The sequence below is a fragment of the Macaca mulatta genome, chromosome 15 (genome assembly GCF_049350105.2).
Source record: "Macaca mulatta isolate MMU2019108-1 chromosome 15, T2T-MMU8v2.0, whole genome shotgun sequence".
Classification (NCBI taxonomy): domain Eukaryota; kingdom Metazoa; phylum Chordata; class Mammalia; order Primates; family Cercopithecidae; genus Macaca; species Macaca mulatta.
This window is the reverse complement of record NC_133420.1, coordinates 80,236,120-80,259,208: the sequence shown is the minus strand read 5'-3', so window position 1 is coordinate 80,259,208 and position 23,089 is coordinate 80,236,120. Positions and strand designations below refer to the sequence as shown.

At 42.9% G+C, this 23,089-nt stretch overlaps 1 protein-coding gene across 2 annotated transcripts in view; it reads right to left on the bottom strand.

Moving 5' to 3' along the window:
• Positions 1–23,089, bottom strand: part of SAXO1 (stabilizer of axonemal microtubules 1) — a 120,658-nt gene that overhangs the window by 10,265 nt on the left and 87,304 nt on the right. For both annotated transcript variants that reach the window (XM_077966040.1, XM_077966041.1), the window contains exons 3-4: positions 12,380–12,559; positions 3,189–3,391 (exon numbers count right to left, since the gene is read on the bottom strand). In XM_077966040.1, coding sequence (XP_077822166.1) covers positions 3,189–3,391; positions 12,380–12,402 — 226 coding nt within the window. In that variant the 5' untranslated portion in view covers positions 12,403–12,559. The remainder of the gene's footprint in view (positions 1–3,188; positions 3,392–12,379; positions 12,560–23,089) is intronic.

The following is a 23,089-nucleotide window of genomic DNA, read 5'->3' as shown; positions in this document are numbered from 1 at the left end:
GAGTTCTACTCATGGTGGAAGGCAAAGCATGAGAAGACATCTTACACGGCAGGAGCAGGACAGAGAGAGTGAGTCGGGAGGTGGGGAGGTGCCACACGCTTTTAAACAATCCTAGGAGAACTCACTCACTATACAGTACTAAGGGGGTAGGGGGGTGCTAAACCATTAGAAATCACCCCCATTATACAATCACCTCTCACCAGGCCCCACCTCCAACACTGAGGATTACAATTTGACATGAGATTTGGTGGGGGCAGAGAGCCAAACCCTGTCAGCCATGATTCAGTTTAAGCTGTGGAATATTCACTCTTCTGTAGTTTGAAGAGGACAGCCTGAGATGTAGCTATATGGACAAAGGGAGAGACAGGGGAAACTGGCAGTGAAAGAGATTAAAGAGTACTGGTGGGGTGTGGTGGGGTGCGTGCATGCATGTGTTTGTGTGTGTGTGTGTGTGTGTGTATGTTGAGTGGTAAGTAGTTTCCTGGGGATAAGTAGGGAGGACTTCTCTTTAAATACTACATGTAGACCTCCTCCATCCTTGCCAATCCCCAAGACAAGTAAGGAGCATTTTTCACTCGCGGACCTCTCCCTGCACCTAGGGAAAGGTGGAAGACAAGGAACTGAACTGACAGGCAGGAGCTCTGAAGAGTCTCTCCCTGTACAAAGATTCATAAACCAACAGGGCACACAAAGACAGTGTAGAGGAGAGGTGAGTCCGCCACTGGATGTGCCCTATCAGAGTCCCTTATCCCCTCCACCAATGGTGGAAAGCGCTTACTGCAGTTTCATTCCTCTATCCCACTTGCTCAATGTCTGTGGTGCCTTATTTCTGGTCTTCTTGTAAACACTGGATTAAAAGGGAGAAGAATGCATTCAGTAGAGGCAAAAGTGCCCCCCAACACCCTGCCCATGGTCATACACCTGGTTGTATGGACTACCTGTGTAGTGCCTGCTGTGAGAGGGTAATTGGCAAAGAAAAAGACAAACAGATTCCTGCCCCTTGGAGCTTACAGCCTGGCCATTATAGGAAGCATTAAAAGTACACAATGAATGACAAGACAGGGGAGTGCAAGGCACCCATATAGCATCCAGTCTGACATAGGGAAGGGCTCAGAATGTGATCTTTCAGCTGCTAGCTGAAAGGGTAAGTGCTCGATCAAGGAAGCAGAAGGATTCTATGTAGAAGACATCACATGTGCTAAACAAATGCCCTGAAGCAGAAAAGAAATGTAGGAAGGGACCTGAAAGAAGGCCCTGAGGCTGGAGCAGATGGGCTTAGACATCAGGACCTCCAAGGCATCAGAGGAGGCAGTCAAGGTTTGGGTTTTTATCATAATAGGATCATATGATTTGATAAAATAATGATTTTATCAAATGATTATCTGAGGAGTTTCATACACAGGAGAGGTCAGATCAGATGGCCATGTTTAGAAGACTGCTCTGCTCCCTTTCTGTGGAAAATGGGTAAGAGCTGACAAGACTGGATATATGCTCAGGTGTGTGCCCAGGTATAGACATGCAGAAAACAGGATTACGGCTTTGCCAGGAGGAAATAGCAAAAGGGCTGAAGAGAGAGGGAGTCTTGGCTATCAGTAGCAGATGGGCTCCAAAGATAGGCCATGGAGTAGACTCCGTGGGGGGGGGGACAGACACAGGAGGGGCTGGTGGTAAGAGGGAGGGTTGAGATGTCAATGGACTGGAGGTCCCAACAGGGCCAAGGACTAGCATGGTGGGAGGAGATAAGAGGACAAGCTCAGAGGACAGGATGCCAATGTGCACAAAGGCTTCAGAAGTGGGGCCATTTCGGGGTATGATAACATTCAGAATATTAATCAGTTTTTGTACTGCTGACAAAAGGTGGCTCGACCAAAAGTAGCCATGGGTGAGTGTTAGAGGAGGAAGCTAAAGAAAATAAAAGGGCAGAGCTCAGATTGCTGAAGAGGCCCATGCCAATCCAGTCCTCAGTTCCTGGAAGACTCAGAGAAACTCAACTAGGCACAGGGTCCTCCAGGATGACAGAATTAGAGGCCCTTCTAGGAGCTCACATCCCTCCAACCTCACTACCTCCACCACCATCTTCACCCTAAATGCTTGGCTTGACTAAAGAAAAGTGGCCCCCTCTCTTCACAGCATTGAGAGGTCTGTGAACTGTTTAGCATGTCCTCCTAGGGCAAAGGTGGGTATCATAAGCATGAGTTATTGATGACAAACCTGGTCTCCAGTCTCATGGTCTCAGTCTTTGCAGCTGAGCTCCATAGAGTGGCTGTCTGCTAGCACAACACATATGACCACATATCCTGTCTCTCCGCTAGGCCAGAAAGTCGAGGGCAGGCCATTATGCTTCCTTCAGTTTCTAGGACCACACCTCGTAGGTAATATCAATAGATACTCAATAAAGAAAGAAGCAATCCTGTTTATATAAAGTTCAAAACTGGCAAAACTAATTTAAGGTAAGGTATTAAAGGTTAAAATAACGGTTACATTCTCGTTGGGGAGGGTGACAGAAATGGGGTAGTAATGTTATATTTCTTGATCTGGGTACTGTTTACATGGATTTGTTCAGTGCAAATTTATTGATCTGTATAATTATAAATTGTATACTTTTCCATATGCATGTTACATTTTGATATATTTTTTAAACACGTGAATGATATATTTTTTAAACACGTGAATGAATCAATCACTTAATCAGTGGTAGAAACTAACTTAGCTTGAACTTGAAATGCTTCCCCCAATATAGGATTCAAACTGCAAGCTAAGGCAGGGGTTGGCAAATATTCTGTATAAGAGCCAGGTATTAAGTGTCTTATGTCTCACAGAATGTGGTGTCTCTGTCAACAACTACTCAACTTTGCTACTATAGTGCAAAAAGTAGCCATTGATACTGTGTAAGTGAATGAATATGGCTGTGTTCTAATAAAACATGAACACTGAATTTTGAATTTTATATCATTTTCACAGTCCTCAAATGATAGCCTTTTGATTTGTTTTTCAATTATTAAAAAAAAAAATGTTTAACCTTTCTTAGCTCTCCAGCTATACAAAAACAGGCTGCTGGCCAGATCTGGTCCGTAGGAAGTAGCCTGCCAACTCTTGCACTAAGTGACTTTGCACATTAAACACGTTTCCTGGCCCGCACACAGGCTCAGCCTGTCCTTCCCCCAATCTGCCCCTCTGTGCTCTCCCACCTTTATAAGTAGGCAAATACTCCATCTTGTTGCTATATGGATATTTACTGTCCCGAGGTTTGATGGGGTCCACTCGACAGACAGTGTAGGGATTGTAATCTTTCTTATACGTCGTGAGCAAATCCATATTCTCTTCACTTGGGACGAACTGGTCATACTGGTGGGCCTTCACTGGTGCCACTTTGTGAGGCCCAAAATCTCTCCTGTAAGGAAGCAAGTGCATGCTGTTGGGGTCCTTGGCTTGCAATAAGGCTTATGTTTTCTGCTCAACCCAACTCTATAAACATTTGCTGAGAAGTCATGTTCTACTCTACCTGCCTTCCCCGCTCCCCTGAACTGTTTCTCCTCTATTTCCCACCTTCGGGAAGGGTACCATCAATTATGTCTCACCCAACTCAGACACCTGTACACATCTTTGACCTCCTTTCCTCACGGCCCCAGAGCCTATCATTCACCAATGCCCCTCCACCCCATTGGTTTTTCTTTCCCCTTGGTCCAGACCCTGACCATTTCTCACTTGGATCAGGTAACAGCCTGCCACCTGAGCTTCCTCCTTCATCCCTACCACTTCTATTCAATCCCCATAATGTGGCCAGAATAAACTCTCTAAATAGAAATCAGATGGCTTTCCCCAGTTTAAAACTCTTCCAGGCAAAATTCAACTTCCTAGAATAATTTATAAGCCTTTCTGGACCTGGCTCCTGCCTTACTCACCCTTGTCTCTCACTATCCCCACCCCACCTGAGCACCCTGCACTCCAACCACAATGTCACTACTTCTACTCCTGCGCTCTCCACCTTCCTTCCACCCAACCCCTTCATTGTGGAGCTAACTTCCTTTCAGGTACCTCCACCACCTTCTCTGTGTTCCCAAAAGCTTCTCCTGCTAATGTTTATCTCCTTCTTCTGCTTAGCCTACAGAAAACCCAGAAGAGGAAAATAGCGAAATAATTGGAGACCCTAAGTCCTTCATTTCTCTGCTATCTGGTGTCAGCGCCCGCATTATTTCAGGGAGTACCAAAACAACAGGATCGAAAAAGTATAATGGTCTTCGCTAAACAGGAAGCAGTCCCTCTCCAAAGTATCCCAGATAAAAAGGCCCAGATGCTCACTGCAATGCCCACCAGGAACCGCCCTAAGGAGCCAGGGCTTAGCTCAGACTTGTGTTGCCCTCCAGGGCACTCGCAACTTCCCACCTCTCAATGCTAACATTTCCCTCTGAAGGGTGTCTGCTTCACACAACGAACTGTTTTTGCCTGGAACCCATTTATTCAACCGGACAAAGGGAGGTTAGATTTTCCCTGATGGTGCTTGCCAGAACAGCCCTGTCAAGGGAAGGGGAAGGTTTCCGGACAGGAAAACATTAGGCCCAAACACCAATAAAACCCACTTCCCGGCCAAAATCTGGAGCAGCATTACTGAGCCATGCTTGACTAGCAAAGGTAACACGCTCCACTGTAACCTGTCTTGCGTGAATTATACACATGATTGTCAGTAAACCCGAACCGGGTCCTGAAAATGCTTGGTGGGATGGGAGGAGGAAGTTAGGAAGCAGGAGAATTAGTCTCTCTAGGGCTCTAAGGAGGAAATGGGAGATGCTTCAGTTGAACTCCCCTAACACCCTCTGGGTAGATTTAAAAATATATCTTAGCAGCAGTTATAGGACATTCAGCCTGGACTTCCTTTGTAGGGGCCCTGCTGTTAGCCTGAAGTGTCTGGAAGCTGACTGTGTATATCGGGGCTTATGGAGGGAATGGACTGAACAAGAAGCCAAGGGTCAGCTCCTATTATCTACTGTTCTCAATGAACAAGTACTACACCCTGGTGTCTATTCAGCACTAAACCAATTGTAACAGGGAACTAAGAGGGTAAGTCCTTAGGCTACAAAGACAAATGGAAATGCCCAGAAAACTCCATCTGAAAACCAGCTGAGTGGAAAGGGACTCTTGGTCAGAGAGTGTACATTCTAAAGGGAGTGCTCCCAAGGGAAGTTGAGCTCTCCTCACTCCCAGAAGGGATGGACAGATTTCAAGGCAGCCTGAGACCACACATTCCTAAACCCTTATAAAAGCCTGTGTTCCGTGATGGCTACCTAAGCCTGCACCCTATTCATTTCCAGGGAGTATCAGGAGGTACCAAGGGCAAGCAATGAGGAACAAAGCTGGGTGCCTATGGGTGCCTGAGCTGCTGCACTGAGCCCACCCAACCTCAAAGCACCTAGGAATGCTTTCCAGCTGTAAGCCTGCCACTCTCGGGGACCCTGCACCCAGAGTCGATGGCAGGCTCTTCTTCAGTTACTCTGACCAAGAGGACCAGCTTCCTCTCAGGGATGCCACAAAAACCTCCCTTCAAAGGCTGCCAGCCTCTTGAAAACTAAAGCACATTTACTGCCCATCTCCCACGGCTTCTACTGGAAAAGAGCAGACAAAAGCCCACAACCAAATTCACCAGTTCACAGACCATTCTGAAATTGGTTTCCCGAAGACAAAAGCCAATCATCTTTTCCAGTAGAAAATGTAAGTTCCTTTCTAAGTATTCCTCTATGGTTTAATTTATTGATCAGCTATAACTAAGGCAAATGACTACGGGGGGGTGGGGGGAGGCAATATCTACTTCTTAAGAGAAGAAAAATTTTAAAGTTTGACTTTTTTATAACCTACCTAAACATAGTTACTGTGGCTCAGGAGTGAATTTAATCAGAATTTATGTGTTTCCTCATTATGTTTTTATGTTGAGAACATTCACTGAAACCTGTCATTAACCACAACATAACTGCATGTCCCCAATCACACATAATCTTATAGCTTTTAAATTCACATAAAAGAAAAGTCTATATTTTAGTCTTCCCAGAATTGCTCAAACTAACTAGCTTTTCTTTTTAAGAACACTGGATCTCCCCTCTCTTTCTGTGGTACATTTCCCAGTCTCTGTGCACATGTGACGTGAACCAAGAAAAAGAAACTGGTGAGAGAAGTAAGTTTCTTTTTGGTAAGTAGCTATAAAAGTTATAGAGTAGGGAAGGCCAAGAGTTAAACTCAGAGTTAAGTGAAAGGTTGGAGTGGTCCTGCTGGGGAAGTCATAACAACTTGACTTCAAATCATTTGGCAAAGCTGAAGAAAGGTGTTTGACAAGACTCCGACAAAAGGAAAGAGGAAATAACCTAACAGTGAGCTAGGGTCCCGAGCCTGCAGTGGGAAATGAAGATTTTCACCATGACAAAAGGGCCATGCATCACATTTTTAAAACCTGTTTTTAATGTTTATTTATGCAAACTTCAAGATTTGTTAGTGTATCCAAGTAATCAATTATATTAAAATGGAATCCATCTTAAAAGGAGTTCCTCCTCTTGGCCAAAGCCAACCTCTCTCACCCCTGCCCTCTTTCTCGGGAACCTCATCTATAGACCATCTCCTAGGCCATGCTTTTCTCTCTTCCTCCCTACTGCCTCCTTTCTCCACTGAGTGTTATCTCCCAGCTTTAAAGGTAAAGAGCAAAATAAGACACAATCCTCACTGGGCTCCATTCTCCTCCGGTTTTCCCTTCTCTCTTCCAGAAAGTGTTGTCTACAAGTACAGACTTGCCTTCCTCTCCTCATGTCCCACCCATCAAATCTGATTCCCCTAACTCCTGGATACTCCAAGCATCACTTGTTTTCCAGACCCAACCACTGCTTCTCATCCTTATCCTACTGGGCTTGTTCAAAGCATCCATCCTCTCACTCAGTTTTTCAATTCTCTCTCCCTTGACTTCTGCGATACCACTCCTCATGATCTTTTCTCCATCTCCTCCATGGGGTTCTGCCCTTTGTCAGTTGATTTGACTTTGTCACTTCTACAGGTAATTCTCAAACTTCCCAATGTCAAAAGGCACACTTCTAGAGAAACCATTCTCCCATCCTAGGCAGCTTGGGGAGTCCATCCCAATGTGCTGCAAAAGATCCTTGGCTGAATCACAGGGCTTGATTCATGCCCCTGGTCCTTATGGGACACAGAGTCTGCCTTACCTTCACTATAACAGATGGGATTCCAAGCCCATGCACTCCAGCATCCAAGTTACATAGCACCTGTCTTCTCCTCTGCCCTCTGAGCCCCTCAACTCCTACTAAGGCTGAGGCAAATATCTGTCACCACTTCATATAAACTCCAGACAAACTATTTCAAATGACGTTAAAGCTCTAAAAAGGTGGATTCTGGAGAGAGCCAACAGGTGGAAGCAGAAAATGGCACTGTTTGAGGCTTCATTGCTTAATTTTCCATTAACTATTTAAGATTCAAAGCTTCTAGCCTAAAGGTCAGCTCCACTCTGTGCCAGGCAGGGCAACTAAAAGGCAGATCTCTATTGATTATCTTTTCTTGACTACAAAACCAGAGGGCTGGCTGGGCATGGTGGCTCATGCCTGTAATCCCAGCACTTTGGGAGACCGAGGCAGGCGGATCACCTGAGGTCAGGAGTATAAGACCAGCCTGACCAACATGGAGAAACTCCATCTCTACTAAAAATACAAAATTAGCCAGACGTGGTGGCACACACCTGTAATTCCAGCTACTTAGGAGGCTGAGGCAGGAGAATCACTTGAATCCAGGAGGCGGAGCTTGCGGTGAGCCCAGATGGTGCCACTGCATTCCAGCCTGGGCAATAAGAGTGAAAATCCATCTCATAAAAAAAAAAAAAAAGAGAACCAAGTTTGAGGCAACCACAGTTGCTGGAAAATGGTAAAGAAACCTGGAAATGAGAGAGCCAAAGACAGGAAGCCCTAAATTCTGTACATAAACTGGGCCCAAATCTCTGCATGACCTCACATATATGGGGTAGATTTCAAGCTAAAGAACTCAAGTGAGATTTGAGCTGCCAGCCAAGACACAGAATTTGCATTGTAAATCAAATCAGGTTACCTGACTGCCAAAGATAAAAACACTTTTTAGAGCAATGCATACAAGTATCTAAGGTGTCCACAACATAACAACATTCTTACTGTACAAAAATCAACCCAAAATCTGACCCATGCTCAAAAAAAAAAAAAAAAAAAAAAAAAAGATAATTATGGAGACCAACTCCAAGCAGACCAGACATTGGAATTAGCTGACACGGGTTTTAAAGTAGCTTTTTAAACCATGCTCAATAAGGAAAGTAAAGTAAGGCCATAATGAATTAAAAGATAGGAAATCAGGTAAAATAAATAGAAACTAGATAAAAACAGAATCAAATGCAAATTCTAAAACTGCAAAATATGTGAAGTAGAACATTCATTGGATGGGCTTAAATCACAAAATGGAGATAAGGGAGAAAAAGTTGGTGAAGTTTAAACTAGATTAATAGAAACTATCCAATCTGAAGAACAGAGGAGGGGAAGAAAAGACTGGGGAAAAGAAATGAATAGATCATCCATGAAAGAAAAATTACTTGAAGAAATAACGGCCAAAATGTCTACAAATTTAATCAGAAATACAGCATAAACAATTCAAAGGCTCTGAGATTGCCCAAGCAAGTCCAGTGCCGAGAACTCTATCTGCATTGTGTTCACACTAATTCTCAGGCCCAGGCTATGGAGGCTAAGTATATGCCCAGAGGTACAGCTCTGAGTAGGAGAGTCAAGTATCTATTTGAACAAATATATATATATATATATATACAAAATTCAATGGGTAGTGCAAGACTCAAGCCTGCTACTAACTCTCTTGTTTCTTTCCTGACCTTTGGAGAGGATACCAAATGCCCTTTCTCTCTTAGCTCTTCCCTCCCTTACTCTCCTTGGTTTACCAAGCAGTCTTGTCAATAAGTGATAGAGTTGATGCTACCAATTCCCTGCCCTCTGCCTTTCAGCCACACCCATCGAGTCTGAACTCAATTCTATCTCCTCACTCTGTGCCTCCATTCCACTCTACCCATGGTCCCACTCCCTTTAGGATAAAGGTCCAACACCATTGAAGACTCACCTCTTTCTTCCGATGCTGTTCATTTTGCCCATCTTTAGGGAGCTGGCTTAGCTAACAGAATGTCTCAAATTGGGTTCCCAGTGTTTTACATGTCACCATGCTGATGGGGAAATGAGGCTTGAAGTGCAAACCTCTTACTCATAAATTGATCTCAGGTCTATCTGAACTAAAGGCAGATTCTACACCAGAGAATTACCAAGGGCTGCAAGAAAGAGTTTCACACTAAAAATGCCTGGAAATCACAAGCATTCCCCTCATGGCACCTGCTGTAAATCCCCAAGATTTATGGTCAGTAAGAGTTGTGTGCAGCTGTAATCATGCCTCACGCTGGGATGATAACCTTTCCAGAAACCAGGTGTTTTTTTGTGTGTGTGTCTGGGCTTAATCACCAAACTCAGCAAAGCCCTGGACCACGTGACTTTTTCGTTCAGCAGGTGGGAGCCTCACGTCCAACATCAGAAACTAAGCAAGGTCAATGTTTAGATAAAGAAGTGGGTGGGATGTTCCAGTAATAAGAGTTCTAAGAGCAGAGGGGTGACGACAATCCGTGCAGACACAGGGGTATGCAGACACGGGGCTGCCGCATCCCTTCCCCTGTAAGCCTCCAGGGAAACACCAGATGGTAGCTTCCCTACATTTCCTGACAGTGGCATAATTTTGTTCTCAATCTACGAAAAATAGTGCCCGTCATGGCAGGCACAGGGTGGAGAAATAATGAAATTGTGGTAGAAAAGAGAACACAGATGTCTTCTACTCATTTCCCCCTTACTTCTCTTTTTAGGGTAGGAAATAAAAAGAGATCCATATCTGCTCTTTTTCCTCCCTGTGTATAACCTTGATCCTGCCACTTTTTCTTTTTAAGGCCCTTATGTTCATTAACAGCTTATTTTGGAAATTCTTGCACAGTCTGCTTTCCCCTACTTTAGCCACACTTGAGGTACATGATATTCATTGTTACTCTGGCTCCGGGAGAGGCAGAGGGGCCTTCTGGGTGATATGTTTATTGTTGTAAGTGACACAAGGCAAGGATAATTTAGGACAGGTCAGAGGGTAAGTTTTTGTTTAGCGAAGCACCATCAGGAGGAGGGAGGCTATCTGGAGTTGCATCTGGGGGCCTCAGAGCTAGGTGCTGGGGCAGGGCTTCCGCCCTAGACCAAGGGTTTGTCCTCATTCTCCTAAGCTTTGGGCAGCTAACAAAGCAACCTGCACCAACCAACCTTCAAATCATCCCCGTCTATACTTTCAGAATAGGAAATATATCAATGTCTGAAGCCAACTAGACATCTCACAAAGTGTTCTTCATTTCCTGCAAACTGGATATAAAGAGATAAAAAGACCCACCCCTGGAGACCGAACAAGATATTTGCAAGCCACCCCTCAGTACTACTCTTATCCTTTCCTACTGATTACATGTCCCTTATACAGGTGCCTAGGACTCTTACTCGGTGTTGACCAGGGCTTCCTAAAACAAAAGCAATGCTCAGAAATGGTTCACACTTCTTATTATGGTCTTCAGATTCTCAGAGACAAAGAATACTGTTTTCCTGGCAAAATGAAGCCCAAACTTTAGTGTTCATATTGTTTAATAAATCATAGGTTGAAAAAACAGCTGCATAAACTACAATGTTTTAATACATCAGGACCCAGAAACACTGTTTAAACCAAATCATTTAAGATGATTTGGAACACTCTGTTTAACCAGAGTGTTCCAAAACAGAAACACTGTTTAAACCAAATCATTTAAGATAAATGGTTAGAATAAACATAATCATCTGGCCTTAGCAATATAGCAAAACCTTATCTCTACAAAAAGTTTAAAGAATAGTTGGGCATAGTGGCCCATGCCTGTAGTCCCAGCTACTAGGAGACTGAGCGGGGAGGATCACTTGAGCCCAGAAATTCAAGGCTGCACTGAGCGATGCACACCATTGCACTCCAGCCATGGCTACAGAAGGAAACCTTGTTTAAAAAAAAATATTTTTAAAAAGTGGCCTGATTCAACTCAAGCATCAGACAAGGCCCTCAACTCCCTCTCATTCTCAAGCCCCTGTCCAGTGGTTTCCACTAAGCTCAGGAATCCTTTGGCTCCATTTCTCCCATTGTGGGTGCTCCTACCCCATTACCCAGACATGGACTTCCTGTGGATTTAGAAGATGGCAGTGTTGTGTAGAGAAGAGTACCTCCAACTCACAGTCTCAAGAGATGTTTCCAGTCCTATTCTGGAGCAAACCTGAAGGCAGAATGAATTAGAATGGTTCTGCTTCACCTAAACCATCTGGGACCTTTACTAGCACAAAATTATGAACCAAAGGGGAACAATAGGAAGAAAAGTCACCAAGTCTGAGGCACTGATGTGCAAGCACTGTGCTGGAACAGTCAACATTCACCATCATCTCCACCTCACAGCAACCCTGCCCTTTACAGGGATGAAGAACAGGGAAGGCAGAGAACACATCAATCTTTCAGGGCTCAGCTGAGGACAAAACTATACAATCTGAGACTTCCCAACTGCACTCAAAGATGTTTCTGCTCTACTAGATCACCAGTCACAAGTCACTCACTGAGTTGTCCACAGCAGAATCTGCAAGAGCCTTGCCTGTAGAACAACTCTGAACTGACAACTTTTCTGCACCCCCTCAGTACAAACACCTCTGCAACACTAATATACTGAACTGTGTGGCTCAGCCTCCGCACAGAACTAAACAACCTTAGTTTGGGAGTCAATAATAATTTAAAAGAAAAACATTATTTGTTCACATTTCTTGAAGAACATTCAGGAGAACCCCAATTCAAAATTTACAGCATAATCTTAAGGGGAAAAAAAAAGCTTACTTTTTCTCTATTGCCAAGTTCTCTTTCACCACCACCACCACCACCCACCACCTACCCAAGCTGGCCTGGAGCTTTTCATGTAACAAAGCCCAAAACTTGCTTTTCAGCAACATCCCCCACTCTTTCCATCCCTTAAATATTTTTCTTAACCTCCAATCCTTTATTATATAAATTAATCCAGCCTTTCCCCACCCTTTACTTCAGCAAGCAAGAATCCTTTCTCTTTAACAGAAAATTTGGAACAAACTGAGAAGGCTCATAAATGCAGGATTTTCTCTCAGAGACATAGTACATTAAGGCATTAATATTACATGCTGATACTGCATATTAATACATTAGCACTACACATTAATATTATACGTTAGCACAGCATGTTACTACATTAGTGTTGTATGTACCTGCATACATTAACACTGTTTGCCCTCACCTTGATGTAGTCAGGCCTTCCATTGGTATAGACCCTTTCTGGTATTCCCGCCTTGGCTTGAAGGACTCTCTGGGCAGGTAAGAGTGATAGCAAGGGTAGTTCTCGGTATATTCGGAGAGAAGACATGGTTTCTCTGTTTTATCATAAATCTTGGTAGGGAGATGTGGACAGTGATGCCGCCTATAAAAGACACAGAGTTAGGCTGATTACCTTCTTGGGAGAAATAAATTCAATTTGATAAGAGTACTTCTGCCAAATGTGACTCAGACTGCAAAATCATACGACTGCCAACACTGAAGACCAGAATTCAACCCTTACTTTTTTCCACTAAACTATGTGAAGTGGCCAGAATATAAAGGTAGTCTGTAACTACAATTGGTTAATAAAAATTCCTTGGATCACAGAATTACACACAAGCTGTTACAGATGCCACATTGCTTGTGTAAGCATGGAAATAATTCCATACTATAACAGAGAAATGGCTGTGTCCCCAGGCTCTCCGAGTGCCACCCAGCTGCCTCAGGTCCTCCCCTGAGGTCTCCCAACAGCCCAGGAATTCAGGGCTTACTACTGACCCAACAGGGTGCTCTAAGGCTCTCCAATAGGGCCAGCCAGTGTCTTTTCTAACTGGTTGACTCCTGAGTCAACTCAGAATATCATCAGTGTACACAAATGACATCATTTAAAGCAAAACCACCTTAGTTCTGAGTCCACCAAACACCACCGACTATGTGAAACCACTTTCACATCGAAAGTCTCCCTCATTCATTCTTTCAGGTCTCACCTCAGTTATTACAGCCTTAGAAAGACTTTCCCCAATCATCTTATACCCAGGAACCACCTCGCCGTTGCACCCTGTCTCCCCACCAATCTTCCCTGCGTGTGCACATATTTTCTCCCATCACCCTGCGTGTGCCTGTCCCATCACTTACAGCTACCTGTGATTGGCATGTCTGTTGGTGAGTTTGTTTATTGTCTCATCTGTCACGCTCAGGGCCTTTATCAACCTTGTTCACTGCTACACTGTACATGTACATTGTACATTTTTCAACCTTGTCCACTGTTCATTGTACATGATGTACATCTCTATGTATCATATCCTGAATTTTTCATTCAGTAAATATTTACTGTATACTAGCACATTCAGTAAATATTTATTGAATGAAAGACTGTGTGCATAAGTGAATGATTAAATAAAATTTATGCCCAGGGATGAATTGAACAAATGATAAATAGATAGTATTTAGCAGTTATAATTTATAGTGAGTTTTTCCATTTTACATGCTTGGTAGTAAATGAAACTTACTTACTTACCACTTACAGCTGGACTGAGGCAGCTGTTAAAGCTGTCAAAAACTAAGTGAAGGCAGTTAATCAATTTTGTATATGCCCACATACAATCTTCACAATCCAGCTGGGATCCCTCTCATCATTAGGCACCAGCACATCAGCAAAAACTCCATGCTGGTGTTTTCCAACTTAGCTACCTTCAGGAATGGCATAGAATTGTTTTCTCATTTTCACACTGAACTGATTTTTAATCACAGAAACTAAAATGCAATACTTTGGGGCAGTACATGGGGGAAGGGAGATAAAATCAGAGAAAGAAACCAAGAACTCCCCACTGCTCTAATGTAAAGCTATTTTCCAGGCAACAGCTGGCATGCTGCTCCTGTTAGTAAGTTCAACCTTTTATATAAATATTACTGCCACCACTGTTGTTACTATGTACCTCTCTTCAATCTACTCCCCAGAGAAAAATCATCAACACCTGTACTGTTCCTATGGCTAGAGTTGCATATTAACAAGTACCATTACAGATATCCCTACTTATTTTCTTCTCACCTATAGATTTGTTATCAGAAATGCCTTAAGATGGCATGAAATTGCCTCATTTACTTTTTATTTGTATTGTAAAAGCAGTATTGATTCATGGTAAATATTTTAGATATTCCTCATCATTGACAAGGAAATCTTTCACAAATATGCCGTCCTTATAGTATGAATATCTAAATTTCACAATGTTAAATACAATAGGTAAAAGTTTGGTTTTTCTTTTTCAGAATGCACATTCTTGGCATTTAATGTACAAAGCTATGTATTTCTGTTATACACCTTTAATAAAATATCTCCTAATTGTTGGCACATAAATTGAGTGCTTTAAAGTATCTTCTGTACATTCAAGAGATAAATTGTTATGTGTGCATAGTAAACAACCCATCTCCCACAGTAGATACATGTTAAGTATTATTGCCATTTTTGTGCTCACAATCAGTCCAACTACCTGAGATCTCAATTTGAGCCAACCAGTACCCTATCTTTTTAGGATTCCTACAAACCTCAAATCAAAAGCCAAGAAGCACTGGCTACCAAAAATACCTCTGCATGTATATTTTATTCACCCACACTCTAAAAGAAAAGTCAAGATTTTATTCAGGATAACTTAGTTTCAGGCACTTACAATAAAACAGGCTCCACAGGCAGAGTGGTATTTTCCCTTTTCAGTGCCCCTGTTTTTTAAACTGGTAAAACTACTTTCATATAACCCCCTTTCCATATTGTTACTTTTAAAAAATGTAACACACTATAAGGATTTATTCCAAAAGAAAAATACATTTAATGGCAAAATACTGCAATATGATCGGCATCATGAAAGGTGATTTCAGTAGAGCAACAAGCTTCTACCCAGACATTGATGTTCCATTAAATGGAATCATATCAACATATTTATAGAGCAGACTTTGACTTATTGCTGGTTAACTGAAACCTTGTCTCACTTTGAAATATCAAAAACTCTTATGCAAAAATAAATGTTTCATTGCCTGAGTGTGCTCATGGAGTCATCTCCTTTCCCTACCTGCACCATGAACGCCCTGAATACCCCTCTCAAGATACCCAGCACCATGTCTTCTCACTGGTGATCTACCCAACCCTCATTAACCAGGAATCCCTCAAGGATAAAGATCAAGTCCGACATCTTTTTGTTTTGGAAGCTAGCCAATATTATATATGTATTTAATAGATGGATGAATGGTGTATAAGAGGATGATCTGCTGAAAGAAAGATATCTAGAAGTTATCAAGAAACAGAAAATAATTCGTTCTAACGTTAGTAGAGTCAAAAAGGTAAAGACAGATTTCTCAATGTTTAAGAACCAATTACTATCTAAAGAAAGTTTGTAGAATTGCCCTGCCTAGGGTATTTAAAAGGAAGCCTGGAAGCCGTGATCCAAAGAACTGAAACTGCTTCAAGCTCTGTGATACTTGTGTCATTCCAAGAGCTCCCCTCACCACCTTGCTCAGGTACACCCGCAAACAAACCCAGACGGAGCCATAGGCCAGGAAGGAAAAGGGAGAGAGGAGGTTTATCTAGCCTACCAGAACAGAACTCTCTAAAGTCTTTCCACTCAAGAATTCACAATTCCCAGGGGTCAAAGGACATAACACTGACTTTCTGATACTTGGAAGAGAAAGTAGTAGAGACCTTACGATGGAACCCAGAAATAATTAACAATACTTGATTCTGAGCATTGGCTCCAAGCTAGAATCATAGAATTTTTTTTTTTTTTTTTTTTTTGGACAAGGTCTCACTCTGTCATCCAGGCTGGAGTGCAGTGGTGCCATCACAGCTCACTGCAGCCTCAACTTCCTAGGATCAAGCAATCCTCCCACCTCAGCCTCCCAAGTAGCTGGGACCACAGACATGCAAAACCATGCCTGGGTAATTTTTGTATTTTCTGTAAAGATGGGGTTTCACCATGCTTCCCAAGCTGGTTTTGAACTCCTGAGCTCAAGCAATCCACCTACCTCAGCCACACAAAGTGCTGGGATCACAAGCATGAGCCACCACACCTAGCCTAGAATCACAGAATTTTTAAATGGAAAGGGGGCATAGGGAATATCTGTTCTAGTATCTCCATTGTGTTATGTAGATGAAAAATCTGAAGTTCAGAATGGTGTACGTGAACCAATCATAGATATAGGATAGGTGTTTATCACTTCCAAATGACCAGGTACACTTCCTGACATACAATGAGCTCAAGTCATCTATGACTCTCAAGCAATCCTAGAATGGATAACAGAACTTTAAGAATGTAACAACTGCACTGGTACACCGGTAAGAAAAAAAAAGTTAAAAAAAAAAAAGAAGAAGAAGAATATGTTCCTCTAGAATAACATCATCCAATGGAAATACAATGCAAGCCATGTCATATATGTCATTTTTAATTTTCTATTATAGTAGCTATATTAGAAGGGTAAAAAAAGCCAGGCATGGTGGCACCTGCCTATCGTCCCAGCTGCTCAGCAGGCTGAGGAGGGTGGATCGCTTGAGTTCAGGAGTTTAAGGCTACAGTGTGCTATGACTATGACTGGGAATAGCCACTGCACTCCAGCCTGGGAGACGTAGTATCTCTAAAAAAACTAAAGCTTTTAAAACAGGTAAAAAGAAGCAAGTGAAATTAATGTATTAATGTTTCGTTTAACCCAATATACCTAAAATATCATTTCAACATCCATTTAAAAATTATTAATGAGATATTTTACTTTCTTACTATACTTCAAAATCCAACGTGTCTTGTACATTTCTTTCAGTTCAGACCAGACATATTCCAAATGGTCAACACATACAACAGATAGGTGCAAATGCAACCAACTAGCAGTCACTGCCTGAGCGCTATGCTGGAAAGATTAAGAGGCTACCACCAAGTTTAGTGAAAAAGACTACCTTGATCAATTAAGCCATGCCTGCCAAAACCCTGGGTTAGGACAGGGGGTGGGGTGAAAATCTGTGCAGGAAGGGAAAGGAAGAGAAGAGAATTCTGATGGAAATGTCCACAGGCTGTTGAACATGATGACTTGTAGAATCACACGTTTGGAAGACATCTGGAACAACAATGAAGCCATAAAAATATGAATTGGAAAGTGCAGATCTAAAATTCGAAGGTACAGACAAAAGAAACGCAAGCACTTGGGTACTGGAAGTTTTCTCTAAAAGTGTAGGAAAGATAAAGACACTAAAAAATATTTTTTGTTGATTAATACAATATCCGTCTCTTTCTTAAAATCTCTCTGACCTGTCTTCATATGACATAATCATAGTCATTAAAACAAATAAAAAATAAAGCAGTTTTTCTGACTTCCTTAATTCATCTCCATCTATAGCACCAAGTTTCAGTTTTATGCACTTGGAACACTAGCTGCAGCTGCTCACTTTCCTGCCACTCTCACTTTTCTCTGTCTTCAAGGCCCATCTTCAATGCTACCACTACCACCCCTGACTCCCCACAAAGCTGCTGAAGATCCCATGACACAGTTACTGGCTGTGACTCTTCTGCTCAGAGTGTGCATGGGATTATGTCCCCACCTCTTCTTCTACTGCACAGCCTTGCATGATCCTCTACTTTTAAACGTGTGTGTGTGTGTGTGTGTGTGTGTGTGTGTGTGTGTGTGTGTGTCTTTTAGAGACAGGGACTGACTTTGTCACCAGGAGTGGAGTATAGTGGCACAGTCATAGCTCACTGAAGCCTCAAAATTCCTGGGCTTAAGCAATCCTCCCACCTCAGCCTCCCGAGTAGCTGGGACTACAGGCATGCACCACTGTCCAACTTGGCTAATTTTTTTATTTTTTGTAGAGATGGGGTTTTGCCATGTTGCCCAGGCTGGTCTCAAACTTCTGGGCTCAAACAATCCTCCTGCCTCGGCCTCTCAAAGTGCTGGGATTATGGGTGTAAGCACCATGATCAGTCTCAACTTCCATGTTAAGAATTTTCTTGGCTGCAAACAAAGCTATTCATCAAAACAAACGCATGACCATTCTCCCTGCCACCAACTGGAAGCTTGAACAGTAGCTGGTATAACATGACTTTGGGCTTTTCAAACATATGAACTTTCAGTAGTTTTTTAGAATCTAATCTATAAAAAGGGCAGCATCTTGTAGGATACTCATGACTTGTCTTGCTTTCACCAGTCTTCTGGATCCCCTTCTGAGCCTAGCCTGATGTGGGCAGTGAAGAGGGTTCTCCTTCACTCGAGGAGGCAGGGTGCATAGTGGAAAGGGGCTCGGAGGCAGGAAGATCTGGTTTACAATCCTAGCTCTGCTACTGACTACTTGCGTAACACTGAGAAAGCCACTTAACTCCTCTGAACTTCAATCTTCTCCTCTTTAATCTGCAGATAACAATTTCTACTTATGTGGATGAAACCAGGTACTGGAGTTCAAATGCCTAGCCCTGTCCAAAGCAAGCACGCTGTAATTAATAGGCTAATTTATGGAACAATTACCATGCACCACACAGGCTAAGAGTTTTGTATACTATTGCATCTAATCTTCACAGCAATGCAATGGGCAAGGCACTATCATCACCATTTTACAAATAGGAAAACCAGTGCTAAGAAGATGTTATCCTGCTTAAGGCCACATAACCAGAAGGTGATGAAGCCATGATTGGACGCCCAGGTCAGCCTGATTTCAAAGCCTATGCTTTTAAATCACAGCCGTACATAACGTGGCTTGATGGATTGCCAGCCTGTACCAAATCTCTTTTCTAGCTGCTCTGATAAACCTAAGGGCAATCAATAAATAGTCTGTTTGCCCTTCCAAGTTCCCTCAGCTACACTCAGAATCTTCCAAGACATTCTCCTCTTTCCCACTGAGCGTAAAAATATCCCAATACAAACCAACAAATAGATATAACTCCACTCCTCTTTAAAATTCTGATTTCCTACAGCACTTTCTTTGCTGCTTAAACAAGAGTGTCATTAGATAAAGTAACAGTGGTAATAACCAGGGAAATAAAGAAAATGGAATGCTAGATCTAGGAGAACCCTAGAGACCAGCCAGCCCTACTGCTTCATTATACAGATGTGGATGCTGAGTTACTGCCCAAGGTCACACAGCTGGTCAGCAGCAGCCTTCACCCCAGGGCCCAATCACCTCCCACATGCCTGACTTCCACTTACAATCCAATTTCAAACCCAAAGTTCAGACTCTTAAAGGATTTGCAGCCCATTTTTCCTTTTACCCAGTAGTTAAGAGCTTGTGACCTGTCACAGCTGCTGTGCAAGGGAGGAAAGCAGTGCAAAAAATACATTCTCCATCTAGGAGAGGGGAAGCTACCCAGGATCGCCAAACACCAAGTCATAAAAGTCATCCTTCCATGCTAATAGCTTAGAATGATTCTAGGCTGCCTGGAATCGCAAAAACTCTGGATGCTACAGGCAAGGCCTTCTCAAAGGAGGATCTATGTCTCTGGAATGGTGTTTTGTCTTAACAACCCCACAATCCAATTAGCCTCAGGGAAAGAATAAAGCCCACACTTTTCCTAAAGTACATTTGTGTTTACCTGCAGTGCTTTATCAACTTTTAAAATATTTATTCACTAAAAGTTGTTCTCTTTTATTTATGATAGATCCGGAGGCCAAAGGACAAGTGAGAATAGTTTTGTGAATTGCAAACTAAGACAACTTTTGGACATAGATATACTTTACAGCAATCTTGAGGCAAGATACCTCACACTTTCTACCTACACCTTGTCTATTAAGATCTTTAAAGAATCAGAACAGTATGAGAAATCTGAATAACTCTGGCTTATACCCCACTCATGGTGCCAGTGAAATGATCAAGGATCATAAACCAGAACTTAGCCGGGTGTGGTGGCTCACGCCTGTAACCTCAGCACTTTGGGAGGATGAGGCAGGTTAATCACTTGAGGTCAGGAGTTTGAGACCAGCTTGGCCAACATGGTGAAACCTCATCTCTACTAAAAATACAAAAATTAGCCAGGTGTGGTGGTGGGCACCTGTAACTCCAGCTACTCGGGAGGCTAAGGTAGGACAATCATTTGAACCTGAGAGGCAGAGGTTGCAGTGAGCTGAAATGGCGACACTGCACTCCAGCCTGGGCGACAGAGGGAGACTCCCTCTAAGAAAATAAATAAGTAAACCAGAACCTCTGACAAGGACTAACCCCTCAGGCAACTAGAAATTGGGTAACAGAAAGCAGGGCCAACCCCTGAAATATAAGTCAGAGAAAAGCAACCTTAATGGTTATCTGGTACACATGTAACAAATAGGTGCAAATGATACACCAACTAGTAGTCACTGCCTGAGCGCTACGCTGGAAAGATTAAGAGGCTACCACCAGGTTCAGTGAAAAAGACTACCTTGATCAATTAAGCCACGCCTGCCAAAACCCTGGGTTAGGCTAGGGGGTGGGGTGAAAATCTGTGCAGGAAGGGAAAGAGAAGAGAAGAGAATTCTGATGGAAATGTCCACAGGCTGTTGAACATGACGACTTGTAGAATCACACGTTTGGAAGACATCTGGAACAACAATGAAGCCATATGAATGAAGTTGCCAGAACAGAAGAGGAAGGAATAAAAACAAAACCTTGGAGAAACCATATTTGCAAAGAAGGAAAATAAGTTTCTGGGGGGAAAACTGACAAAAAGTAAGAAAACTCTGTCACAGGGATCAAATAAAGAAAAGACTTCTACATGTTCGACAGTTTGATGCCACAGAAGAATCAAAAGTCATGAGGGCTGGGAAAAAGACATCTTATTTGGTGGCTAGAAAACAGCTTTAGTAGAGCAGCTGGGATGGGACCAAGGACTCAATGCTGAAGAAGTGATGCTAGAGACAAAAGACCATGATTCTGAAAAATCTGGTGGTGAAAGCAGCAAGAAATTACCCAGGAGGTACTCAAGAAATGTTAACGCTGGGGTGGTCATCATGGGGTAGTGGGTGGAAGAACTAAAATCAGATCACCTTGCAAATATAGAGGAACAGCTTCACAGATAGGAATACTCTGATGAACAAAAATAATTGGTGGAGAAAGAGCCTGGACTGGCAAGAAGGCATGATTAAAGAGGGCAGATGGATGATATTAAAGAGACATCTTGAGAGGGGAGAGAAGAATCAGAGCGAGGTCTGCTGGCCTCAACCCAGGGCATCTACAGACAGAGAGAGCACGAGGCAGGACTAGAAGCTAGGAAGAGATTCAAGGTGTGGTTCATGCCTGTAATCCCAGCACTATGGGAGGCCAAGGCAGGTGGATCACCTGAGATCAGGAGTTCAAAACCAGCCTGGACAACATGGTGAAACCCCATCTCTACTAAAAATACAAAAATTGGCTGGGTGTGGTGGTGGGCATCTGTAATTCCAGCTACTTGGGAGGCTGAGGCAGGAGAATCACTTGAGCCTGGGAGGCAGAGGTTGCAGTGAGCCAAGACCGTGACATTGCACTCCAGCCTAGGCAACAAGAGCAAAACTCTGTCAAAAAAAAAAAAAAGATTCAAGGTGTGTACAGGGTACTCTAGGGAGTGTGCTGAAAGGGATGTTAAAGAGTTGCAGACTAGATTCCAGGAGTAGTAATGCCAAGGAGAGGCCCTGCTGGACCCATCTGTCCCAGTGTTGGGACTTTGATCAGTAGAAATGCAAGGCTAAGGACAGGTGATGGCAGGTGCTGATTAGAGGAGCCCTGTTGGAATGGGCAAGCAGGCGTCAGGCTGAGTGGGCAGGAGGGATGCCAGCAAGAGCCAGAGCTAAGGGATGGGAGAAAGCAGCAAAGGATATGTTCAGTGGCTACTGGAGAGCACCTCATGGGCTCTTCCGGCCCCTCCCACCTTGGCAATCAAAAGGTAAAAGAATTTCTTCTGTGAAAAAATATTTAGATTAATTACAGAAACCTCTTCAAGAAGGTACAATTGGTCAAGGCATCCCTGGGAGGCATGGGGTAGGATTTTGGCAATGGCCTCATCGCCTCAGAGGGAGACACAGAAAGAAACATGTCTGCAACTCTTTCAATTCTTGGAGAGCCAATCCTCTGAGGAAAGGAAGGTGCAACTCTGGAATGTTCTAACTCTGCACTACTCCTTTTTATGAGGCCCGGGGAACACTCTGCCTGAAAGCCTATTCTTAGCCTTCCCTATTACTTCCTTGAAGTTTGATTTCAAAAATCCCTCCTACCAGGTCTTCCTGGACCCCCTGGCAAGTCTATATTCATGTTACTCTTCCCCACACTCACACACCACACACTTGCAGCCCCTGCTGAGAGTCTGGCTTCCCCACAGCGGGGGGTTCATGTACCACTGCCTCAGTGCATGGCACACGATGGGCACCATGATTGCGGAAAGCATGCAAAAACAGAGCAAGCTCATAGATGGGTCAGGGTCAGTTTTGTTCACTGGATTGCGGCCTGCCCCAGCAGCAAACTTGCAAACTGAGAAAAAAAACCCACCAGCTAGATTCCTATACATGTGTCCTGTGTGGCACTTCCTAAATGAACGAAAGGTGGAAACTGGATATAAAAACAAATCCCTGAACTTCAACCCTATCTCTCATACACATACATAATTTGAGCTAGATTATAAACCTAAATATAAGAGCTAGAATTATAAAGCTTTTAGAGGAAAATATAAGAGAATGTCTTTATGATTTGAAAGAAGGCAAAGATTTCTTAGATCCCAGAAAGTAATAACCATAATGGAAGGAATTGGTAAATTAGACATTTATCAAAGTCAAATACTTCCACTCATCGAAAGATATCATTGAGAAAATAGATAAGCCACACACTTGGACACAATGTTTGCAAAGGGCTGGTATCCAGGATATAGAAAGATCATCTACAACGGAGTAATAAAGAAAACCGAAAAGCTAGGCAAAGATTTGAATATACATATCACAAATATATACAAATGGCCAACAAACATAT